The sequence below is a fragment of the Rutidosis leptorrhynchoides genome, chromosome 4 (genome assembly GCF_046630445.1).
Source record: "Rutidosis leptorrhynchoides isolate AG116_Rl617_1_P2 chromosome 4, CSIRO_AGI_Rlap_v1, whole genome shotgun sequence".
Lineage (NCBI taxonomy): Eukaryota > Viridiplantae > Streptophyta > Magnoliopsida > Asterales > Asteraceae > Rutidosis > Rutidosis leptorrhynchoides.
This window is the reverse complement of record NC_092336.1, coordinates 262,204,757-262,225,655: the sequence shown is the minus strand read 5'-3', so window position 1 is coordinate 262,225,655 and position 20,899 is coordinate 262,204,757. Positions and strand designations below refer to the sequence as shown.

Genomic DNA, 20,899 nt, shown 5'->3' with positions numbered 1-20,899 from the left:
TGACTCAGACAGTTCGTCATCAGACGAGATCAGTAAGGAGGAGGATTTCGCTAATGAAATAAAAGAGATCACTAAGGAGAAATTCCAACTTGCTATAGATAATAAAAACAACCACAATAATAAAATGTCCTTAATTATTAAAAAAGAACAGGACCATTCGATCCGTAACCACCCATATTGTATTAAACCCACTGAGGCAACGGGTACCTCAAAACCCCAACTAAAAATAAAATACACTGCCAGAATGTCTGTCGGACCATGTGCACACAAACAATTGGCAGAGAGAACCAAATGGGAAGAAGTTTCTGATAGTTCTGAATAAACGACCTCGCAACCATAAATCTTCCATGCGCTATTTTATTGCTTATGTGTGCTACTCTATCTTGTTATGTAAAATAAGCATATGTAAAATATCAGTATTGTATGGTATTGTATTATTTTGGTTTATTAATAATAAATGCATGGAATGATTATTTGTATTATTACTACTTCTTATTATTATTATTACATAATAATGTAGTAACTCGCTATAATTTTTCATAGTGGAATATTATTAGGATTTTAGTAGTTAATTCCTTGTACTAGCTATTATGTATGAACTTAACGGGTAGGTAATACCCTAGAAATAATTATAAAATGCTAATAAGAAGAAAAGGCTTTTATAATAATCGGTTCATATTATTAATATGCTACGATTAACTATTGACAACTCATTTTACCTATAATATTCTATATGATTAAATTATATCTGTTGTGTTTATTGAAGAAACATGTCTCAAATGTCGGATGCTGAGTTTGAGCAACTAGTCGAGAAACGTGTGAATGAAAGAATTGCTGCAACCGAAGCAGCAAAAGCAACAGCCGAAGCAGCAGCTAAAGCAGCAGCCGTAAACACAAATTCACGAAACGGATGCTCATACAAAACTTTTCAAGGATGCAAACCACAGACGTTTAGTGGAACTGAGGGACCAGTCGGTCTAACCCGATGGTTTGAAAAGATGGAGTCCGTTTTCAAAATCAGTAATTGTGCGAACGGAGACAAGTCAAAGTATGCTTCGTGCACGTTGCAAGATGGTGCACTTACTTGGTGGAACAATTATGCTAAAGCAGAAGGAATAGATACGGCATATGATATCTCTTGGGAAGAACTGAAAAAGATGCTAATCGAGGAGTACTGTCCTCGAAACGAGATCAGAAAAATGGAATCTGAGTTACGTAATCTGAAGGTTATCGGCGCGAATCTCAATAACTATGAAAAGCGTTTCATGGAACTAGCCTTGTTGTGTCCCGAATTGGTGCCAAATGAGAAACGAAAGATAGAAATGTATATTGACGGTTTATCGATCAATATCAAAGGAAATGTTACATCGTCCAAACCGAATACGATGCAGGAAGCCATGACAATGGCACACCAACTCATGGACCAGATCACAGAGAGTTCGATTAAGGCACCAATTACCGAAGTCAAGACAACTGAAGGAAAGAGGAAATGGGAAGACTATAAGGGCAAAAGTACTCATCTGAAGAAACAAGAAACTTTTAAAGGTAAACAAGATGGGGCAACTGCAAGTCCAAACTATAAGGGACCTCATCCGTTCTGCAAAAGATGTTACACACATCATGCAGGCTATTGCCAAGTGGTCTGTGATAAGTGCAATAAGAAAGGACATGTGGCGAAAGATTGTTATGCCACCGTTTCTGAAGTAAAGACAAAACTGACCGATGTCAAGAAATGTTTTGGATGCGGGAAGTCTGGTCACTTTATAAATCAATGCCCTGATAAGGAGAAGAACAAAGAACCCGCGCGTGGGAGGGCATTTAATGTTAGTGCCAGTAAAGCACGTGAGGATCCTAATCTTGTCACGGGTACGTTTACCGTTAATAATCAACTAGCTTCTATTATGTTTGATACGGGTGCTGATAGAAGTTATATGTGTAAAGACTTTAGTTTTAAACTAAAATGTGCATCATTACCTCTAGACGATAAATATACTATTGAATTAGCTAATGGTAAACTGATAAAAGCCGATAAAATTTGCCATGGTTGCGAAATGAATCTCGCTGGTGAAACCTTCAAAATTGATTTGATACCCGTAGAATTAGGAAGTTTTGATGTAATCGTTGGCATGGACTGGATGTCCAAAACAAGAGCGGAAGTTGTTTGCGCTGAGAAAGCAATCCGCATCCCTCGTAAGGATGAAACGTCATTAATGATTTATGGGGAGAAGAGCAACTCAAAGCTGAACTTTATCAGCTGTATGGAGGCCCAGAAACTTATAAGAAAAGGTTGTTATGCTATTCTGGCACATGTAAAGAAGATCGATACTGAAGAAAGAAGCATTAATGACATGCCGGTTGTAAGAGAATATCCCGGAGTATTTCCAGAAGAATTACCGGGGCTACCTCCACACAGATGTGTAGAATTCCAGATTGATCTCATACCAGGAGCTGCACCTGTAGCCCGATCTCCATATAGACTTGCACCTTCAGAAATGCAAGAATTACATGACCAGTTGCTATCGGACCGTGGATTTATTCGTCCTAGTTTTTCACCTTGGGGTGCTCCTATTCTGTTCGTCAAGAAGAAGGATGGATCTATGAGAATGTGCATAGATTACAGAGAATTAAATAAATTAACGATCAAGAATCGGTACCCATTACCGAGGATTGATGATTTGTTTGATCAATTGCAAGGATCAAGTGTTTATTCTAAGATTGATCTACGCTCCGGATATCATCAGCTGAGAGTGAAGGAAGAAGATGTTCCTAAAACAGCGTTCAGAACCCGTTACGGTCACTATGAATTTTTAGTCATGCCTTTTGGATTGACTAATGCTCCAGCAGTATTCATGGATCTAATGAATCGCATCTGTAGACCGTATTTAGACAAATTTGTCATTGTTTTTATCGACGACATATTGATTTACTCGAAGAACAAGGAAGAACATGAGCAACACTTAAGACTGGTACTAGAGATACTCAAGAAAGAAGAATTGTACGCAAAATTTTCGAAGTGTGATTTCTGGTTACAAGAAGTACAATTTTTGGGCCATGTTGTCAGTAAACATGGAATTAAAGTTGACCCCACCAAGATCGAAGCCATTAGTAAATGGGAAACACCGAAGACTCCAACACAAATTCGCCAATTCTTAGGTCTTGCTGGTTACTACCGAAGATTCATTCAAGATTTCTCTAGAATCGCCAAACCCTTAACTGCATTGACTCAAAAAGGAAAGAAGTATGATTGGTCCACAGAACAGGAATCCTCATTCCAGTTATTAAAGAAGAAGTTAACGTCTGCACCCATTTTGTCATTACCGGAAGGAAATGATGATTTCGTGATCTATTGTGATGCTTCACGCCAAGGTTTAGGATGTGTATTAATGCAGCGCACAAAAGTTATCGCATATGCCTCACGACAACTAAAAATTCATGAAAATAACTATACGACACACGATTTGGAACTTGGAGCTGTAGTTTTTGCACTCAAAATATGGAGACACTATCTATATGGCACCAAGTGTACAGTGTACACCGACCATAAGAGTCTTCAGCATATTTTTGATCAAAAACAACTCAATATGAGACAACGTCGCTGGGTAGAGTTGTTAAACGATTACGATTGTGAAATCCGTTACCACCCCGGAAAGGCTAATGTTGTAGCTGATGCCCTAAGTCGAAAAGAAAGAGTAAAACCTCTTAGGGTCCGAGCTTTGAATATTACAATTCGTACTGATCTCACAAAGCAAATTCAAGCAGCACAGTTAGAGACTTTAAAAGAAGAAAATGAAAAAGGCGAAATGAGCAGAGGGTTAGAAAAGCAGCTTGAAGTAAAAGCCGATGGAACCCTGTATTTTGCTGATAGGATATGGGTACCAAAACATGGTAATCTAAGGCAACTAGTACTAGATGAAGCACACAAAACGAGGTACTCAATTCATCCAGGAAACGGGAAAATGTACCACGATCTCAAGAAGTTTTATTGGTGGCCTAATATGAAGACAGAAATTGCTACTTATGTAAGCAAATGTTTGACGTGTGCAAAGGTTAAAGCTGAGCACCAAAAGCCGTCAGGATTACTGCAACAACCAGAAATTCCACAGTGAAAATGGGAAAGAATAACCATGGATTTCATTACGAAATTGCCAAGGACTGCAAGTAGTCATGATACTATTTGGGTGATAGTTGATCGTCTAACTAAATCAGCTCACTTTCTACCAATAAAGGAGACAGACAGTATGGAGAAATTAGCACGCCTATATTTGAAGGAAGTAGTTTCCAGGCATGGTGTACCCATCTCTATCATATCTGATCGCGACACCCGATTCACATCACGTTTCTGGCAGTCATTACAAAAAGCATTGGGAACTCGATTAGATATGAGCACCGCTTATCACCCACAGACAGATGGTCAAAGTGAAAGAACAATACAAACATTGGAAGACATGTTACGGGCATGCGTGATTGACTTTGGAACCAGTTGGGATCGACACTTACCGTTGGCAGAATTTTCATACAATAACAGCTATCATACGAGCATCAACGCAGCACCATTTGAAGCACTTTACGGTAGAAAGTGCAGATCTCCTATCTGTTGGAGTGAAGTAGGAGAAAGACAACTTACTGGACCAGAAATTATTCAAGAAACCACCGAAAAGATCATTCAAATACAACAGCGATTGAAAACGGCCATGAGTCGCCAAAAGAGTTATGCTGATGTAAGAAGAAAACCGCTAGAATTTCAAGTGGGCGACAAAGTCATGTTGAAAGTGTCACCCTGGAAAGGCGTTGTACGATTCGGTAAACGAGGAAAGCTAAGTCCTAGGTACGTAGGACCCTTTGAAATCACCGAAAGAATTGGAGCAGTTGCTTATCGATTAAAGCTACCGCAAGAACTTAGTAGTGTTCACGACACATTTCACGTGTCAAATTTGAAGAAATGTTTAGCTGAAGAGGATGTCGTAATTCCTCTTGACGAAATACGAATTAATGATAAACTCCATTTTATCGAAGAACCTGTTGAAATCATGGACCGTGAGGTCAAACAATTAAAACAAAGCAAAATACCGATAGTTAGGGTTCGTTGGAACGCAAGACGAGGACCCGAGTTTACTTGGGAACGTGAAGATCAAATGAAGCAAAAGTATCCACATTTGTTCACTGATATCGCTCATGAAACAGGTACTACTCAAAATTTCGGGACGAAATTTTCTTTAACGGGGAGGTACTGTGATGACCCGAAAAATTTCTACTAATTTAAACCAATTCTCTTTATGATTTAATATTATGTAAATATACATATATGTATGTATATATATATATATTATAAGATGTACAAGTAAAAACGACTTTCCTACAGTAAAACATTAATTGCTACAGTAAAAATGAATTTGCTACAGTAAAACACTATTTGCTACAGTGAAACCGTATTTTGCTACAGTGCTACAGTGAAAACGAGTTTGCTACAGTGATTTGCTACAGTAAACACTATTTGCTACATTAAACACTATTTGCTACAGTAAAACACTATTTGCTACAGTAAACACTATTTTGATGTCGACGAACTAGCAAACAAAAACGGAAAAGGCGGCCATGCGATCGCATGGCAAACACACTGAAAACTCATGCGATCGCATGAGCTACAGTAAATCGAAAAGTAATATAAATACGCAGTTCGTTCGACGAATTTTTTTCAAATTAAACTCTCAATATTTTTATTTATATTATAATTATAATTTTAAATTTAAGTTTAATAATAATAAGTTATATACGAGGGTGTTTTAATTCGGGTTTCAAACCGCTTTAAGCTAAGGAAATATTAGGTATTATTCGGGGTATTGTTCTTGAATCCAAGGCCAACCATACAGTCGTCTACCATCATTACGTCTACGCAATTTGCCTACAATATTGAATCGCAATATTGAACTGTGAGTTATAGTCTCCCTTTTTAAATACTTTAAATATTTTTGGGCTGAGAATACATGCAATTTATTTTAAACGCAATAAGACACAAGTACATACAAAATTCTACACTGAGTTAAACCGAAAATCCCTTAGCTTTGGTAACTAGTAGCTGCCAGTACATAGGATATGGACTGGTGGGCGCGAATAATTGTATATGGATCCATAGGGCTTGACATCCCCGTCCGAGCTAGAGCGCTAGCCTTTTAACGGACGTATGTTATTTGAGTTTAAGACACGTTGGTTTGCGTGTATTAAAACGAATGGGGTAATTATCACTATAGCGTTAAGTTTAGTTACCAGGGTGCTCTGTTACGTAGAATCTATTGATAAACTTTTGATGAAATCTTGTGGTCTATCTTTATATATGTTTATGACTCGAGCAATTAAACCTATAACTCACCAACATTCGTGTTGACTTTTTAGCATGTTTTATTCTCAGGTCCTTAGAATGCTTCCGCTGTGATGTGCTTGTTGCCTGCATGGAGTCTCTCATGCTTTGTACAAAGTTTATTGCATTCAAAATAAAACTGCGTTGTGTAATAAATAATTGGACTGTGATGTCAACCTGTAAATTAAAGACTTATGTATTTCGGGGTTTTGCTTATACCTAAGCACTTGCCCACATGTTTATAACTTTCTATGTTTAGAAAGTCACTTATTTTAATGAATGCAATATTTTATCAAAACGTATCATATAGAGGTCAAAACCTCACTGTGGAATCAATGATTAACGTGCCGCGTCAATAGCGATTTTGACGGGTCGTTACAGATATCATTGACCAATGTTGACTTTTGTCGACTTGCATGCACTTTGTTTACTATGTGTTGACTTTTACTACTTAATCGAGTCGGTCTGAGCAATAGGACAACTAATACCATGGATCAACATCTATTTTACAAAGACTTATGTGATAACCTATATATGTCTTTAGGTTGCTTTACACGGCTGTAACCGTCTTCTTTACTTAGACTTACTGCGTTACTTATTGAGCACTCAAGGTGAGTTCACAGTCCCAGATTTACTGTTTATAAACTTTTGGGAAGAGATACATTTTGTTTTGAAACTATTTACTTTTCACGATGTTTTAGTCTACGTAATGCATGAGTTCAGACTAAAAACCCCTTAGCTCGAATATATTAAATACTTTTGTAAGCATGAACCATAGGGACGGATCTGTTAGGTTTGACAGCCTCACTACTAATAATGTGGTGCTTATTACTTCTAACAGTATACACTTAGTCAGTGTGTACTTCATAGGGTAAAGGGAAACCGTGTAGTGTATACTACTCGTGGAGTTAAGCTTCATATTTCGAGTGCTCAGGAATGCATACACTTTTAATACTTATTTTTAGATTACATATCGTGGTCTTTAAAACTATTTATAGTTTGAATACAAATCTGTGAATTCACTCAACTTTATGTTGACCCATTTTGCATGTTTTATCTCAGTTACTTAGATGATTTGCATCCGCTATTTGCTTAGAGGTCGCATGCATTATTGCTACTGGAGTCGAGCTTTTTATTCGGACATTTGTTTATTCACATTTAAACGTTTAAACTTAAATGTTGCTATTTATTATCACATGATTTATGGTTTGTAAAGATTAAACGGGATTTTTGTTTTCGAGTCAAACTCTTCAGACAATAATAAATGCGAATACTTTTGAAAAACGTTTCATATAGAGGGCGTAACCGTTACTGTGGGACTGTTAGTTCATACACCGTTGGATGGATTCTGGCGGGGTATGACACTTCAGGGCTTACGCATGACGTTGAGCGGCATGTTGTGATCGGAGAACGCTGAACGCTATACAATAAAAAATTTACTATCTACTGATACTTTGGTGCGTTTCGAGTGCTTCTTTTCTATTATAATGAGGTTTTTGTGCGTGTGACCCATATGATACACCATTATTATTCTTTTACAATCCTAACCATATCTTACACTCTAGGTGGATACTTGCCATCTCCACATAATTAATGATGATGTCATAATTAAATAATACAAAAACTCAATTTTGCAATTTAAATACAATATAACATTTATTATTTTATTTTAATTGTTGAATTAATGGCCCAATTTAATAGCTAGACATAGTAATCATTGTTACTGATAAATTAATCATTTACTCTAATACATAATCTTCGTATTATTATTTTTGTTTTTATGCACGTAACAAAATTTAGTCGGTGATTAAGAATTTTTTTTTGCTAACATGTGCATGTATGGCACATGTTAAGAAGTAATAATTAAACTTATACTCCGTAACTTTTTGAAGAAATAATTACATTAAAATAAATAAAATATTTTGAAAACTGCTATGACCGGTTATTAATAAATCTTAACGTATTTATAGAAACATTCACTCTCCTATTTATAGAAACTTTACTGTTTATTAATACATATTTTGTTGAATATCACTACATACCAACTATGATCTCTCCTAACTTTCATCCCCTACCACCATATCCACCCTCATCCTAAGTCCTCCGACCTTCACCTCCAAATACAACCATTCGTTACCCACCTTTTTCTTCCAACCCTAAACCGAATATTTCTTCTTGGTAATCTATCGAGAATGTCGTCTCATGTAATAATCTCCAACGTTTTCCATAGATTTGTAAGAATTCAAGAAATCACTTGGAAATGAGAGAGAAGTTTCACGTTCATCTAGTACGATTGCCATCAACAAGCTGTCGATGCCTTACATGGAATGAATGAAAAATACCATTTGGTAAGAGAATCTACGTTGATTTCGTTAAGGTCGATACATATTTGATTAGGGGATTTTATCATAATAAATCTGAAGCTTCTACTGGTTCCCGCTATTCTCTTGCTAGGTTAAGTCTTAATCAAAAAGTAAATGACAGATTGGAGAGGTCAGCTTTAATTGTTGAAAAGTTACACTTTTCCATTGTTAAACTATTTAACTGGATAGCAACACATCAAGCAAAGGTTTTTAGATTTAGTCTTTGGGGGAAATACGGGTGTGTATAGTTGTATGCAATGATGACACTAGTTTACTGGAAAATTATTCGTGGCCTGAAAAATGTAAGGAGGAGTTTGTAAAGGTTCCATCGATTGTCAAGAAATGGGAACTCATTCTAGATGTGGCTAGATTAAGAGGTATTTCATATGAATGTTGTTGTATGGAGAGCGTTCACGCCATTACAAAATGATTTGGCGAGGTAATATATATTGAAAAGAATTTGTATGAACTAGATCAATCATGTACGTTGTTTTATTTTAGGAAGATATTCGATCTCATACGCATTCAGAGATATTGTATTGTTAATCTTCCGGGGTATCTTCAACTTTGTTTTTGGTTTAAAGAGATAGGTGATTCCTAGAGGATTCATCCCGAACAATCTCGAACAAATATCTAAACATGTTTCCCAAAGGATTTCATCGAAAATTTGAACCCATAGGGGCTAATAAGCTTCATGAGATGGGATGAGAATAAGTCTATGGAGGATTTGGTGATCATGATCATGGGGATCAGGTTCATGAGGATCAATTTCATGACAATACGAATGAATGGGGTATCGGTATTCTTTCCACTTATGTAGAATCTTAATTTTAAAATTTAAATATAATATTAATGGGTGTGGAAACTACTTTTCCTGAGACCTGAGATTAATGTAGCATCTACCATCTACTTCCACATTCTTAATATGATTAAATATGCTCTATACATAAAAAAAGGTGTTGGGCAAACAGATGAAAAAAGCTGACTAATAGTCAATAAGGCTCCTAATAAGGTTCCCGACCCTTTATTTTACAGTGTGGAAAAAACTGGACATGGAGAAAAGGAAGTTTGGAGGAAAAGCAGTCGAGCTCATTCCCTTTGCTTCCTGGGCCCAAAGCAGTGTAGTCTTTTTTGGCCTTAAGATCGCACTTCATGCTAAAAGAGGATTTGAAGAAGTTGATGGTTGGGAAAGAAGGATTAGATGAGTACAAAATTAACCCATACATAAAAAATGGGTCCACAAATTTCGTTGGTCTACGAGGGCCCTTGCGAAGAAATTGCAGGGTACTTCTAATGATGAAGTTGGTTACGATGAACGACTCGATAAGGCAAGAAATTATCATATGTTGTTAAGGTCCAATGTAAATCGATTAGTTCTAAAAAAGTTGTGAGCAAGTATACGCAATTTCATTGAGGAGTTAAGAGAAGGAATTAAACCGTTTTGTATAAAAAGTCTTGAGGATAAGCTTTCGTGTTACGCTTATCATCTGGGTTAAAATTTGTCATTCGGCCATTCTGGTTATAATAGGTCATTACAAAATTTAAAAGAAGTTACCTTAGACAATCTTTAACCCTGATGAGCGTGTTGGCGTGTTGATGGGTATGGATGAGGTACTTGGTGAGCGTGCCGGTAAACTGGTAGATAGTGGGGTGGTGTGTTGAGTGGTGTGTTGGATGATGTGTTAAAATATGATTAGAAATTCGGTAAAAAAAGGATATAAAAATTAAAAAGAACCAATCAAAAGTGAGCACATCACAACACGCCTTGAACTGTGCCACCATCCAGCACGTCGGTTTCATTCCCCCCAGCACGTCGTGTTAGCCGTGTGCTATAGGCGTGTTGGGTGCACATTGAGTACAGCACAGGCGCGTTAATCATGGTCTTATTTCAAGTAGGTAATGTTTTGTGTTTCAATTCTATTCATGGTGATCAAGAGTCTAGATTCGGGCAAAGGAATATTGTGTTTGGTTTTAATTAATTGGCTTCGATCAGTCTGAGCACAAGTAAAAGAGTAGTTTTGTTTTCGGTTATTTTTTATTGTAAGTTAGTAGTTCAGGTCATTTAGTTTGCAGCGGTTGGTGGCTTGCCTCCTTTAGGGGAAGTCAGGAGTTCGACCCCCGTTGGCTACATATTAACCCACAATTTCATCTCTGCCATGAAGTTCCACCCATGACACCTTTTCCACATCGCGTTGGGATGGTAAATGGGAGGGGGGATTTTACCGTCCATGCCCCGTATGAGATTGGTGCGGGTTACCTCCTGGGCACGCAGTTGGGGGCGGGTATAGCTGAATAGGAGATGAACGCGTTGGTGGTTAAGTCCCCCTGAGTGATCCTAACAGCTGTAAAAAAAAAAAGTCAAAAGTTTTTGTGTTGTAGTTTCAAATTTTCTCATAGTGATTTGAGCATGTTTGCAAGCTACTTCAATCCGATGAAACTTTTTTATTTCCTTTTTTTTAAGATTTTTTTTATCTTTAATGAAAAATATTACTCTCCTTATTTATTACTCGTATGTTTTGCGGGAAACAAAATTTACCCTCATTACCATATTATCTATTAGACAAAAACGATGAATAGTAACAAGGGTAAAACAGTCAGTTTGTACAAAAAGGGTACACTCGTCTTTTCACCTCTCCTTCTACACTCTTCCACCCACATAAAAACCACCACCACTATCTACCCCACATCCATCTCTCTCACTCTCACCATTTGGGCTCCAATCGTACGCCACCGCTACCCACATCGCTCACCTTCTCACCGTCATCAGATTTTTAGTTCAACCACTCGCCACCGTCACCAGGTCCCACGACCCACACCAAAGCCGCTATTTTCATCTAAAGTTTTCTTAAAACTAATAACTAACCCATACATCGTAAAAAAACAGAAGTAACATATAAAAACACCGTCGGCAACAACCGTCTTCCACCACCTTCTGCCACATAAATCAGCGTAAAAACGAAAAAAACATAGTTGAAGACCACCGTGACCAAATCTAAAAAAAATATAACACAATATTAGATATAAAAAACAAACATATATCTAAAGATAACAACATTTAAGTAAACAAAAAAAAAAGATATAAAGTTGGAACTTTTGTTGTTCATGAAAGAAAAGCTTAGATTTGCACATGTGGCAGTTTAGTAGTTAATAAAACATAACCACATACTTAAAAGTTGAGGGGATATCGTCTATGAGTGGTGTTTTTCATGGCTGTGGATTTAGATGGTAGCAAAATCGCCGGAATTAGACCGGAAAAGCTCGAAATACGCCGGAAACAAACCACTAAAATTTTTGCTGGAAAATTGTTTGGCGCGTCGATGGTCGATTTCAGGTTACCGGAAAATTTTTCGGCGCGTGGATCGTCAGTTTTTGTTGAAAGTTGGTGCAACAGGTTCGTACGAGCAATTTGCGAATTATAGTGACAGCGATGACTCTTATTTTGCAGTTTCTTAAATGGAAAATTAAAGATCAAAATTTTTTGGATGGTTCTTTGAATGTTAGAATGTTAGAGATATAGACGGAGAGAAACAGGAAAACTGAAAAAGAATGATTGGGAACATAAGTTTCTTAATCTATAATTCTATAATACTCCGTAATATAAAGTGTCAAAGTTATTAGTTACCTACTCACATGAATTGACCTTCAGATTCCAATTGGTATAATTGAGTTTGAGATTTTATTGAATTTAATTCGGAATGAGAAGGTCTAATAATAGTGTACCAATTTATAACAAAAAAAAAAAAAAAAAAAATAATAATATATGCGTAGTATATATATATATGATATGATATATGATATTTATATAGAAAAAATAAAGATAATTAATTACTCTAAATATTGAAAAATATTTGGTTTTTTATGCACTTATTTTCTATTTTTTTTGACAATCGAATTTAGAAAATGTTTTCCCGCCGCGAAGCAAGGCGCCCAACTAGTTAATTATTACAGTAATTATTAACAAGTAATTAACATTTAATAAAAAATATTCTTAATATCATCGACGTAGGGTCGGATTCGGAATACAAATTCTTTTACCTAATGCTATGGGGGTATAAATTATACAGACTCGCCCATTTGTTGCATTGCACCAACCCTCTTTTCTCTCAAATACCATCCTCACTATGTACGTAAACTCCTCTTTCTGTTGACCTAATTTCACAATTTCTATAATCCAGATTCCCTTTCAATTATCCGATCAAACTATTGTGTCCTCAATCGATGATCTGTTTATCGTGATTACGTGCTCTCAAATTCAGCGGATTCAACGAATTCGGTGAGCGAATTTCATAGCTATTGATATCAGTTTCGATTATTCATAATATATTTTCGATCACTTTGTGTTATGCTTTTCTCTATTATTTGTAATGCGAGTAATTGTTCACACATGCATTCAGCTAAATGAAAATTTAGGTCAATAAATAGGAATTTGTTGGATTAACAAGGTGTCTGTATGAGCTAAATTAGTATTATAATCGGATGATTGAATGTATGGCCGGCCATATTGTGTGTAAATTTTTATACATTGGGGATTGGGGATGGGGATTATTGATTTGTTGACTTGTGAAGATGACCCGGTCAATTTTCTTGTTTTAGGTATACAATGTGTTCTACGTGATTTTATTCTATAATATAATTATTGAAAATTATTATAATCATAAGTAGACAATGACTTTTATTTATAATGATTTTAATGGAATTGATAATCTGGTTGTGAGATTTTGAATTGAGCAGAATTACAATTTAATTTCAGTTCAGCTGCAATGGCGGAGCTAGTAGGGGGGTTTGGGGGTGTCTAGCCACCCCCAACTATGGTGATAAATATAATACTGATTAGTACTTAAAAGATGAAAAAATGAAGTTGCAAATTGTTAAATCCAAGTTTGCAGGTTAGGTGGGTGAAAACGTTGAAGAAGATGAATTCTTTTACATTAAATTTCATTTAGGACCCTAGACTAGTATCTTTCGTACCATTTTAACCCCTAAAGTTTGATAAATAGCATTTCTGAATATTATTAGCAAACATGTTCAAAACATCGTAACAAAACCCGATGTTGCAATGAGTCTATAAATTATAAATATCATTTCTTATGATTAGATCAATAGAACTATATTAATCTATTATCTCATGAATATAAATTTTAAACAAATATTATTTCATTAGATAAATCTTGCAAATACCACCGATGTATTGTAGCCTCAAATACTAATTTAAATATATCAAATGATTGTTAAGTAAAGATTTTATACAATATATTTTTCTAGACAAATGTAACTTTAATATTTGAATAAACTACTACTGTACTAATATTTTTCTAGACAAAATGTAACTTTATGTATACAATAAGCTCCGAGAATTAATTATTATAAGTAACTCATATATGAGTTTGAGATGTAGGTTTTATATACATTCAAAAGAATTTCTCACTTTACTTTTTTTTAGCTATGAAAAAACTTATAATAATTTCTATTTCTATTTCACAATAAATCAAGCCACCCCTAATTCTAATTTCTAGCTCCGCCTCTGTTCAGCTGTATTGAGTGTTGAGTATATAATAAGAAAATGGAAGTGATACTTGATTGACTTTGAAGACATAAGTTTAGGAGGATTTGAATCAATAAATTTTTTTGTTTTTGTTTTTTTTTAATAATATATCTTTCTGTTTCATGTGTTGGCAGTGAAAATGGAGGTATTAAGTCATACAGAAAATCAAGATAGGAGAAATGGTACTAGAGAAATGAATGTGTGGCAAAAAGTTCCAACCAATGTTCTTCAACATGGAAGAAAGAGAAAGGTTCCAGATTTCACAATTTCACAGGTAAGGGATGACCGAGAGTCGTCAATGAAAAGGACAAAAACTTCTATCCAGAAAGAAAAATTCGGTATTGGATTTAAAACTTATCATCGTAGGAGTTTGAAAAAAACATGTATTTCGAGTGATTCAGAAAATATAATCAACACACAGAAAACTTGTAGAATCGATGACTTTTATGGGAAATCAAAATCTTCTTTAAGCAAGGATACATTTGGGAATGATGCTGATGATGCCAGTGACTCTGATGATGATTATGAAGAAGATGATGACAGCGATGATGATGATTTCAATCCACATTCATCACATGGAAGATCGAAAGCGTATAAAGGAAGGCAGAACATAGGCCGAAGAGGTTCAAAAGGGAAACGAAACTCGAACAAGAATAAAGGTGATTCAAACAAAAAAGAAACGTTGAACAGGAAGCAAGTTTCAGCAACTAACAGTTCAGAAGAAAGCCAAGAGGAAGAGGAATTCACGGGCAGCAAAGAGAGCAGACAACCAAAAACAAAAAATATAACTAAGACAAAGAAAACATTTGTAAATGTTGCTGATGATGCCAGTGACTCTGATGATGATTATAAAGAAGAAGACAATGATGATGACGATGATGATGACGATGACGAGGAGTTCACTCCGAATACATCACATGGAAGATCGAAAGCCTCAAAGTGTAAAGGAAACAAGAAACGAAACTCCAATAAGAACAAGGGCGATTCAAACAAAAAAGAAACGTTGAAAAGAAAGCAAGTTTCAGTAACTGACAGTTCAGAAGAAAGCCAAGGGGGAGAGGAAGTCACACGCAGCAAACAGTGCAAACAAGTTGATGTTAACGGAACCCCGCACGATAAAAAAATATCTAGAAGATGTTGTGCTGTTTCTAATAGAAAGTCACCTTTGGAAAACCGTTTTGTAGAATGGGAAGATGTGATATCGTCAGCAAGTGAGTACTCTGATGATGATGATGATGATGATGATGATGAGGAGGAGGAGGAGGAGGAGGAGGATGATGATGACGATGACGAGGAGGACGATAATGAGGATGAGGAGGATGAGGATGTTGGCGATATTTTGACCTCAATGGAGCATCATGACTTGAAATATAATGAGACAGAAGGAAGTTCAAGAAACAGCAGATTAGAAAAAGATGTTGACTTCACAGAAAATAAAAACCTGGCTTTGGTGAAATCTAATTCTAGTAGAAGCAGTAGTTCAGCTGATTCAAATTTGAAAAGAACAAATAAGGACTCAGGAGATTGCTATTCTGCTTCATCAGGTGGCACTACAAGTACTGTCAACAACATGAAGGTATATATATTTTCTTTAATACTCTGTATTCTGTACCATATTTAGTAGATATTCCTTTAAATTCACAACTACAATTCAACAGGACCAGAAATTAGTGAAGGAGAGTTTGAAATGTCATCAGTGTAAGAGAAATGATAGAAAGACTGTTGTTCCCTGCACCAATTGTAATGAATTAGTATATTGTATCCAGTGCATCAAGCAATGGTATCCTCAATTGTCGGAAGAAGAAATTGCCGATTTATGCCCTTATTGTCGTGGAAACTGCAATTGTAACTTGTGTTTACACTCAACTTTTAAGGTTTGTTCTGTGCTCTTCAAAAAGGAACCAGTCATTATAAAATGGATATATTATATATTATAACCATCTTATTTTGACACGTCTAAAAAACAGACATCAAACATAGATATCACTCCTAGCGATAAGTTGCAGCATCTTCACTATCTAATTGAGTCGCTCCTCCCATACCTGAAAGAAATGCGTCAAGAACAAATTGAGGAAATTGCGGTGGAAGCACATGTTCAAGGTAACAATTTGAAAGCAAAACCTTACTTTTTGTAATTTTGTTCAATTCTTTTAGCAAGATGTTCATTTGTATGTGGCAGGGGTAACTGAGTCATCAGTTATAATAGGGCAGACTAGCTGTCTCACTGATGAACGCGTCTATTGGTAATTTTCTTGAAAATATTTCTGTACAATCAATGACTAATTCCTCACCTATCTATAATTATGTGCATTTTTTTTGTGGAACAGTAACCACTGTTCAACATCGATCATAGATCTTCATCGAAGTTGTCCAAAATGCTCATATGAGTTATGTCTTGGTTGCTGTCGTGAGATACGTAAGAAAGGTCTTCTTGGTCCAAGAAAAGTCAAGTTTGGGTATTTTCACAGAGGTTTTGATTATATGCACGGGGAAGGTTCTTTACAAAATTCTCCTCTTGAAAATAATCCAAGTAGCCCCTGTAATTCTCTAATAGAATGGGTAGCTGAAGATGATGGAACTTTGTTTTGTGCTCCAAAAGAAATGGGTGGATGCGGGACCCATCAACCTTTGGAGCTCAAGCGTATCTTGCAAGAGGACTGGATTTCAAATTTGGAACTAAAAGCTGAGTGTATATTGGATAAATTTAACGGTCAGCGAAACTATATGAAAGATTCTAATACAACTGGTGGCGAGATATATTTTAAAGCAGCCAATAGAGAAGATTCAAATGATAATGAACTATACTGTCCTGCGCATAATGATGTCATCACCGGTGAGGAGCTCAATCGCTTCCGACACCACTGGGCTAAAGGCGAACCGATAATTGTTAGGAAGACTCTAGATCGGACACCAGGTTTAAGCTGGGAACCCATGGTTATGTGGCGTGCATTATGTGAACATGTGGATCCAAGTGTCAGCTCAAAGATGTCACAAGTGAAGGCTATTGATTGCTTGGCTGGTTGTGAGGTAATATTGGATTCTCAGGCTATAGGTGCTTTTCTGGTTGTTAACTCTAGTTTTAAATATATCTCGGTTTTCAATGACCAAGTTAGTTAAGTTTTGATCAGTTAAATTCTTTTTCATAGAGGTGGTAAGATGGGCGGGTCACCTGGCTTTGGTAACATGTGTTATTATGTTTTGTTGAAACAGGTCATTTTAGTACATTTTGTAGCAGGTCACCAGGTCAGGCTAGGTTAGGTTGACCCGCAAATGCTATTTTGGTCATTTATGATTTCTTTTAATTAGTAAGTAAAGTAATGTACTAGTTATGACTAGTTATGATTACAGAATCAATTATGTTTACATTGATAATCTGATATTTTATAAAGACAAGATTAATTAACGATTAGAGAGGTTTAACCATATGTCCCATTCCACCATTAACTAATTTATCTTAATTTGGCCAATCACAGAGGAAACACAACCCGAATTCACCCATTCATAAGTAAATGGGTTGAAATTGTTACCTCTAATGTTTCTCATACCTACTCTTATTTATTTTCTGCTCTATTTAACTTTTATTTTAATCTTCTGTATATGATAGGTTGAAATAAGTACCCGAAAGTTTTTTAGAGGCTATACAGAAGGAAGACAATATGTAAATTCGTGGCCCGAGATGCTCAAGCTGAAGGATTGGCCTCCATCCGATAAGTTTGATGATCTTCTACCCCGCCATTGTGAAGAATTTATAATCGCATTGCCTTTCCACTTGTATACTGATCCAAGGGCAGGTTTTTTAAATCTTGCTGTTAAGTTACCACCAGGTGTCTTGAAACCTGATCTGGGTCCCAAAACATACATTGCATATGGAATGGCTGAAGAACTTGGAAGAGGGGACTCTGTAACTAAGCTTCACTGCGATATGTCAGATGCCGTATGTTCACTTCTCATTTATTAATATTAGAGGTGGGAAGTTGGGCAGGTTTTAAAATGGGTCAAAACTTGGTCAAACTTGGTCAACATCCGAGTACTCCCCGAGTTGCTGAATGCTCCGAAAAGACCGACCGAGTACTCCCCGATTCACGAGTTTTCCAACCTTGGCTAATTCCTCGTTTGTTTTCTGTCAATAGAAAACAATATTATTGCAACAAGAATCTAAATCTTATGATAAAACCGATTTAGGGTTGGGAATACATTAAAGATGTTATGTGTGACTTGCTTGGTCTGTTCCGCTTTTAGCTAATCCTTTTATTTAATCTGTTTGAAAAATTACACGTCCCAAATTTAAGTATTTATAATTACATGAGTGGAAGTCATCACCTATAAATATAGTACAAGTCACCTTTATTCTGCATAATGTATGATCTACTGAGTGCAGGTGAATATATTGACACACACAGCTGAAGTACCAGTAAGTGATAATCAGAAGTTAGCAATCAGAGAGTTAAAGAAGCGACACAGAGTTCAGGATGAACTAGAAATGAAAGACGAAAGAGAAAAAAATGGAATATGTACTGATAGTATTGATGGATGCTTGGAAAGCGAAGATGAACTAAACGGATTTTCAACGGATAAACCTAATGATTTTGCTTTAGAAGATGAAGAGGAAACAGGTAGTGCTCTTTGGGACATTTTCCGAAGACAAGATGTTCCAAAGTTGCAGGAATATCTAGTGAAGCACTCCAGAGAATTTCGACATGCATATTGTTGTCCTGTTGATCAGGTATTGTAACGTATGATCAGCAGCTAATATATGCTACTAGAATTTTGAGTTTGTGGCTTTAACTCTCGGAACTAAGTGTTTTTATTTTTTTTATTTTTATGTTGTAGGTTTATCACCCAATTCATGATCAAACATTTTATTTGACAATGGAACATAAAAGGAGGCTAAAAGAGGAATATGGTTAGTATTTACCAGTTCTGCTTCTATCATATATATATATATATATATATATATATATATATATATATATATATATATATATATATATATATATATATATATTTGAAACTGCAACTAATGAAATTATTGTGAACTATTTAGGCATAGAAGCCTGGACGTTTGAACAAAAGCTGGGAGATGCGGTTTTTATTCCTGCTGGATGTCCACACCAAGTGCGGAATCTTAAGGTAAACCTCCTCTCTATATGTAAGGCCCCTTTTTTTTTATCTCACATACACACACAACATCATTTGCCTAATTGCTCATATTAAAAGTTAATACTTTATAGCATAAGATATCTACTCACTCCAACATGGAAATTCATATGAGGGATAATATTATACCGCGCATGAAATTATGGACATGTCGAAACTAGAATGATGATGCTAAGAATATGTAGATTCTAGGATCCTACCCTATTCTTGAATGCAAGGTTGCAAGAATCGTTAATCGGAGACCAACCGGTCCGGACCTTGTAAGGATAAATCAGACAACTTTGGAATAACCAACTTTGACTTCGATCAATTTTAACCGACTAAATTTGACTTTTCACCGATTTTGGTCCGTTGACTAGTGTTGACCAATGTTGATCGATTTTGACAAGTTTAATCGGTCTGCTCAAAAAACCGATTAACTGGAGATTAATTCTCGGATTATACAACCATGCTTAAATTTGAACAAGTGCTCCATTGTTTGTTGTTTGGTCTTTCAAGTTATCAACATGCACAAATCATTTGGAATGTGTCAAGTCTCTAGTAAGGGTGTTCTTCGTTAAACCCAAAAAATCGAACTGATTGAAAACCGATAAAAACCAAACCGCATATAATTTCGACTTTCGTTTCAGTTTTAGTTCGATTCTACTTTTTGAATTCGGGTTAAACTGAAAATCGGATTCAAAAACGATTTCAAAACCGAATTCAACTAACGAATTCAAAACCGAGTTCAACTAATAATATATTAAGTAGTAATAAATATAGACTACAAACTTATCACAAAACAAAGTCTAATTTAAATTCGAATTGATATGTTATTTTGGTTAGAATATGATTTTCTATGATTTATGGTTTAACCATTCAAATTTAGTTTTTGGTTTGGGTTTAGTTTCGATTTGAGTTTTGAATTTGGGTTTGGTTAGGTTAGGTTAGGTTTGGTTAGGTTAGGTTTGGTTGTGCTCCAAAACAAATTTTAAAACTAAACAAACGAACTCAATAAATCAATGAAGCCGAAAATTCCAACTGATGATGTGTTAAGTTCTCTGGTATATTTCTATTGAGTTTTGAATTTGGGTTTGGTTAGGTTAGGTTTGGTTTGGTTAGGTTAGGTTTGGTTGTGCTCCAAAACAAATTTTAAAACTAAACAAACGAACTCAATAAATCAATGAAGCCGAAAATTCCAACTGATGATGTGTTAAGTTCTCTGGTATATTTCTATTGGTACGACTATTTTTGTATCATAACATTTCCTAGATGACAAATGTTATTAGAAACTCCTCTCTTTTGAAAACTTATATTTGCAAAATTCTATTAGACCACTCCCAACCCTTAGTTATTCAATCGTGATTGTCGTCACAATCCATGACTGCCGCTGGCATTCACGTGTTATTGGTTCGTTATCCATGATCGGTGATTCACTATGTCATGATAAAGCATAATGGATGGCGAGAGAATTTGGGTTTATTTGTATTTTTTGTTTGTTTGTTT

At 35.7% G+C, this 20,899-nt stretch overlaps 1 protein-coding gene across 6 annotated transcripts in view; it reads left to right on the top strand.

Moving 5' to 3' along the window:
- The first annotated feature begins 12,825 nt into the window (after window positions 1-12,825).
- The window catches only part of LOC139904535 (lysine-specific demethylase JMJ26-like), a 20,785-nt gene continuing 12,711 nt past the window's right edge, over window positions 12,826-20,899 (top strand). For 5 of the 6 annotated variants that reach the window (XM_071886449.1, XM_071886451.1, XM_071886453.1 and 2 more), the window contains exons 1-10: window positions 12,826-12,988; window positions 14,392-15,833; window positions 15,916-16,131; window positions 16,225-16,357; window positions 16,437-16,500; window positions 16,585-17,284; window positions 17,862-18,191; window positions 18,636-18,980; window positions 19,088-19,160; window positions 19,302-19,387. In XM_071886449.1, coding sequence (XP_071742550.1) covers window positions 14,397-15,833; window positions 15,916-16,131; window positions 16,225-16,357; window positions 16,437-16,500; window positions 16,585-17,284; window positions 17,862-18,191; window positions 18,636-18,980; window positions 19,088-19,160; window positions 19,302-19,387 — 3,384 coding nt within the window. In that variant the 5' untranslated portion in view covers window positions 12,826-12,988; window positions 14,392-14,396. Of the gene's footprint in view, window positions 12,989-14,391; window positions 15,834-15,915; window positions 16,132-16,224; window positions 16,358-16,436; window positions 16,501-16,584; window positions 17,285-17,861; window positions 18,192-18,635; window positions 18,981-19,087; window positions 19,161-19,301; window positions 19,388-19,488; window positions 20,889-20,899 lie in introns of those variants that run through there. The other variant, XM_071886452.1, reaches the window with a different exon arrangement.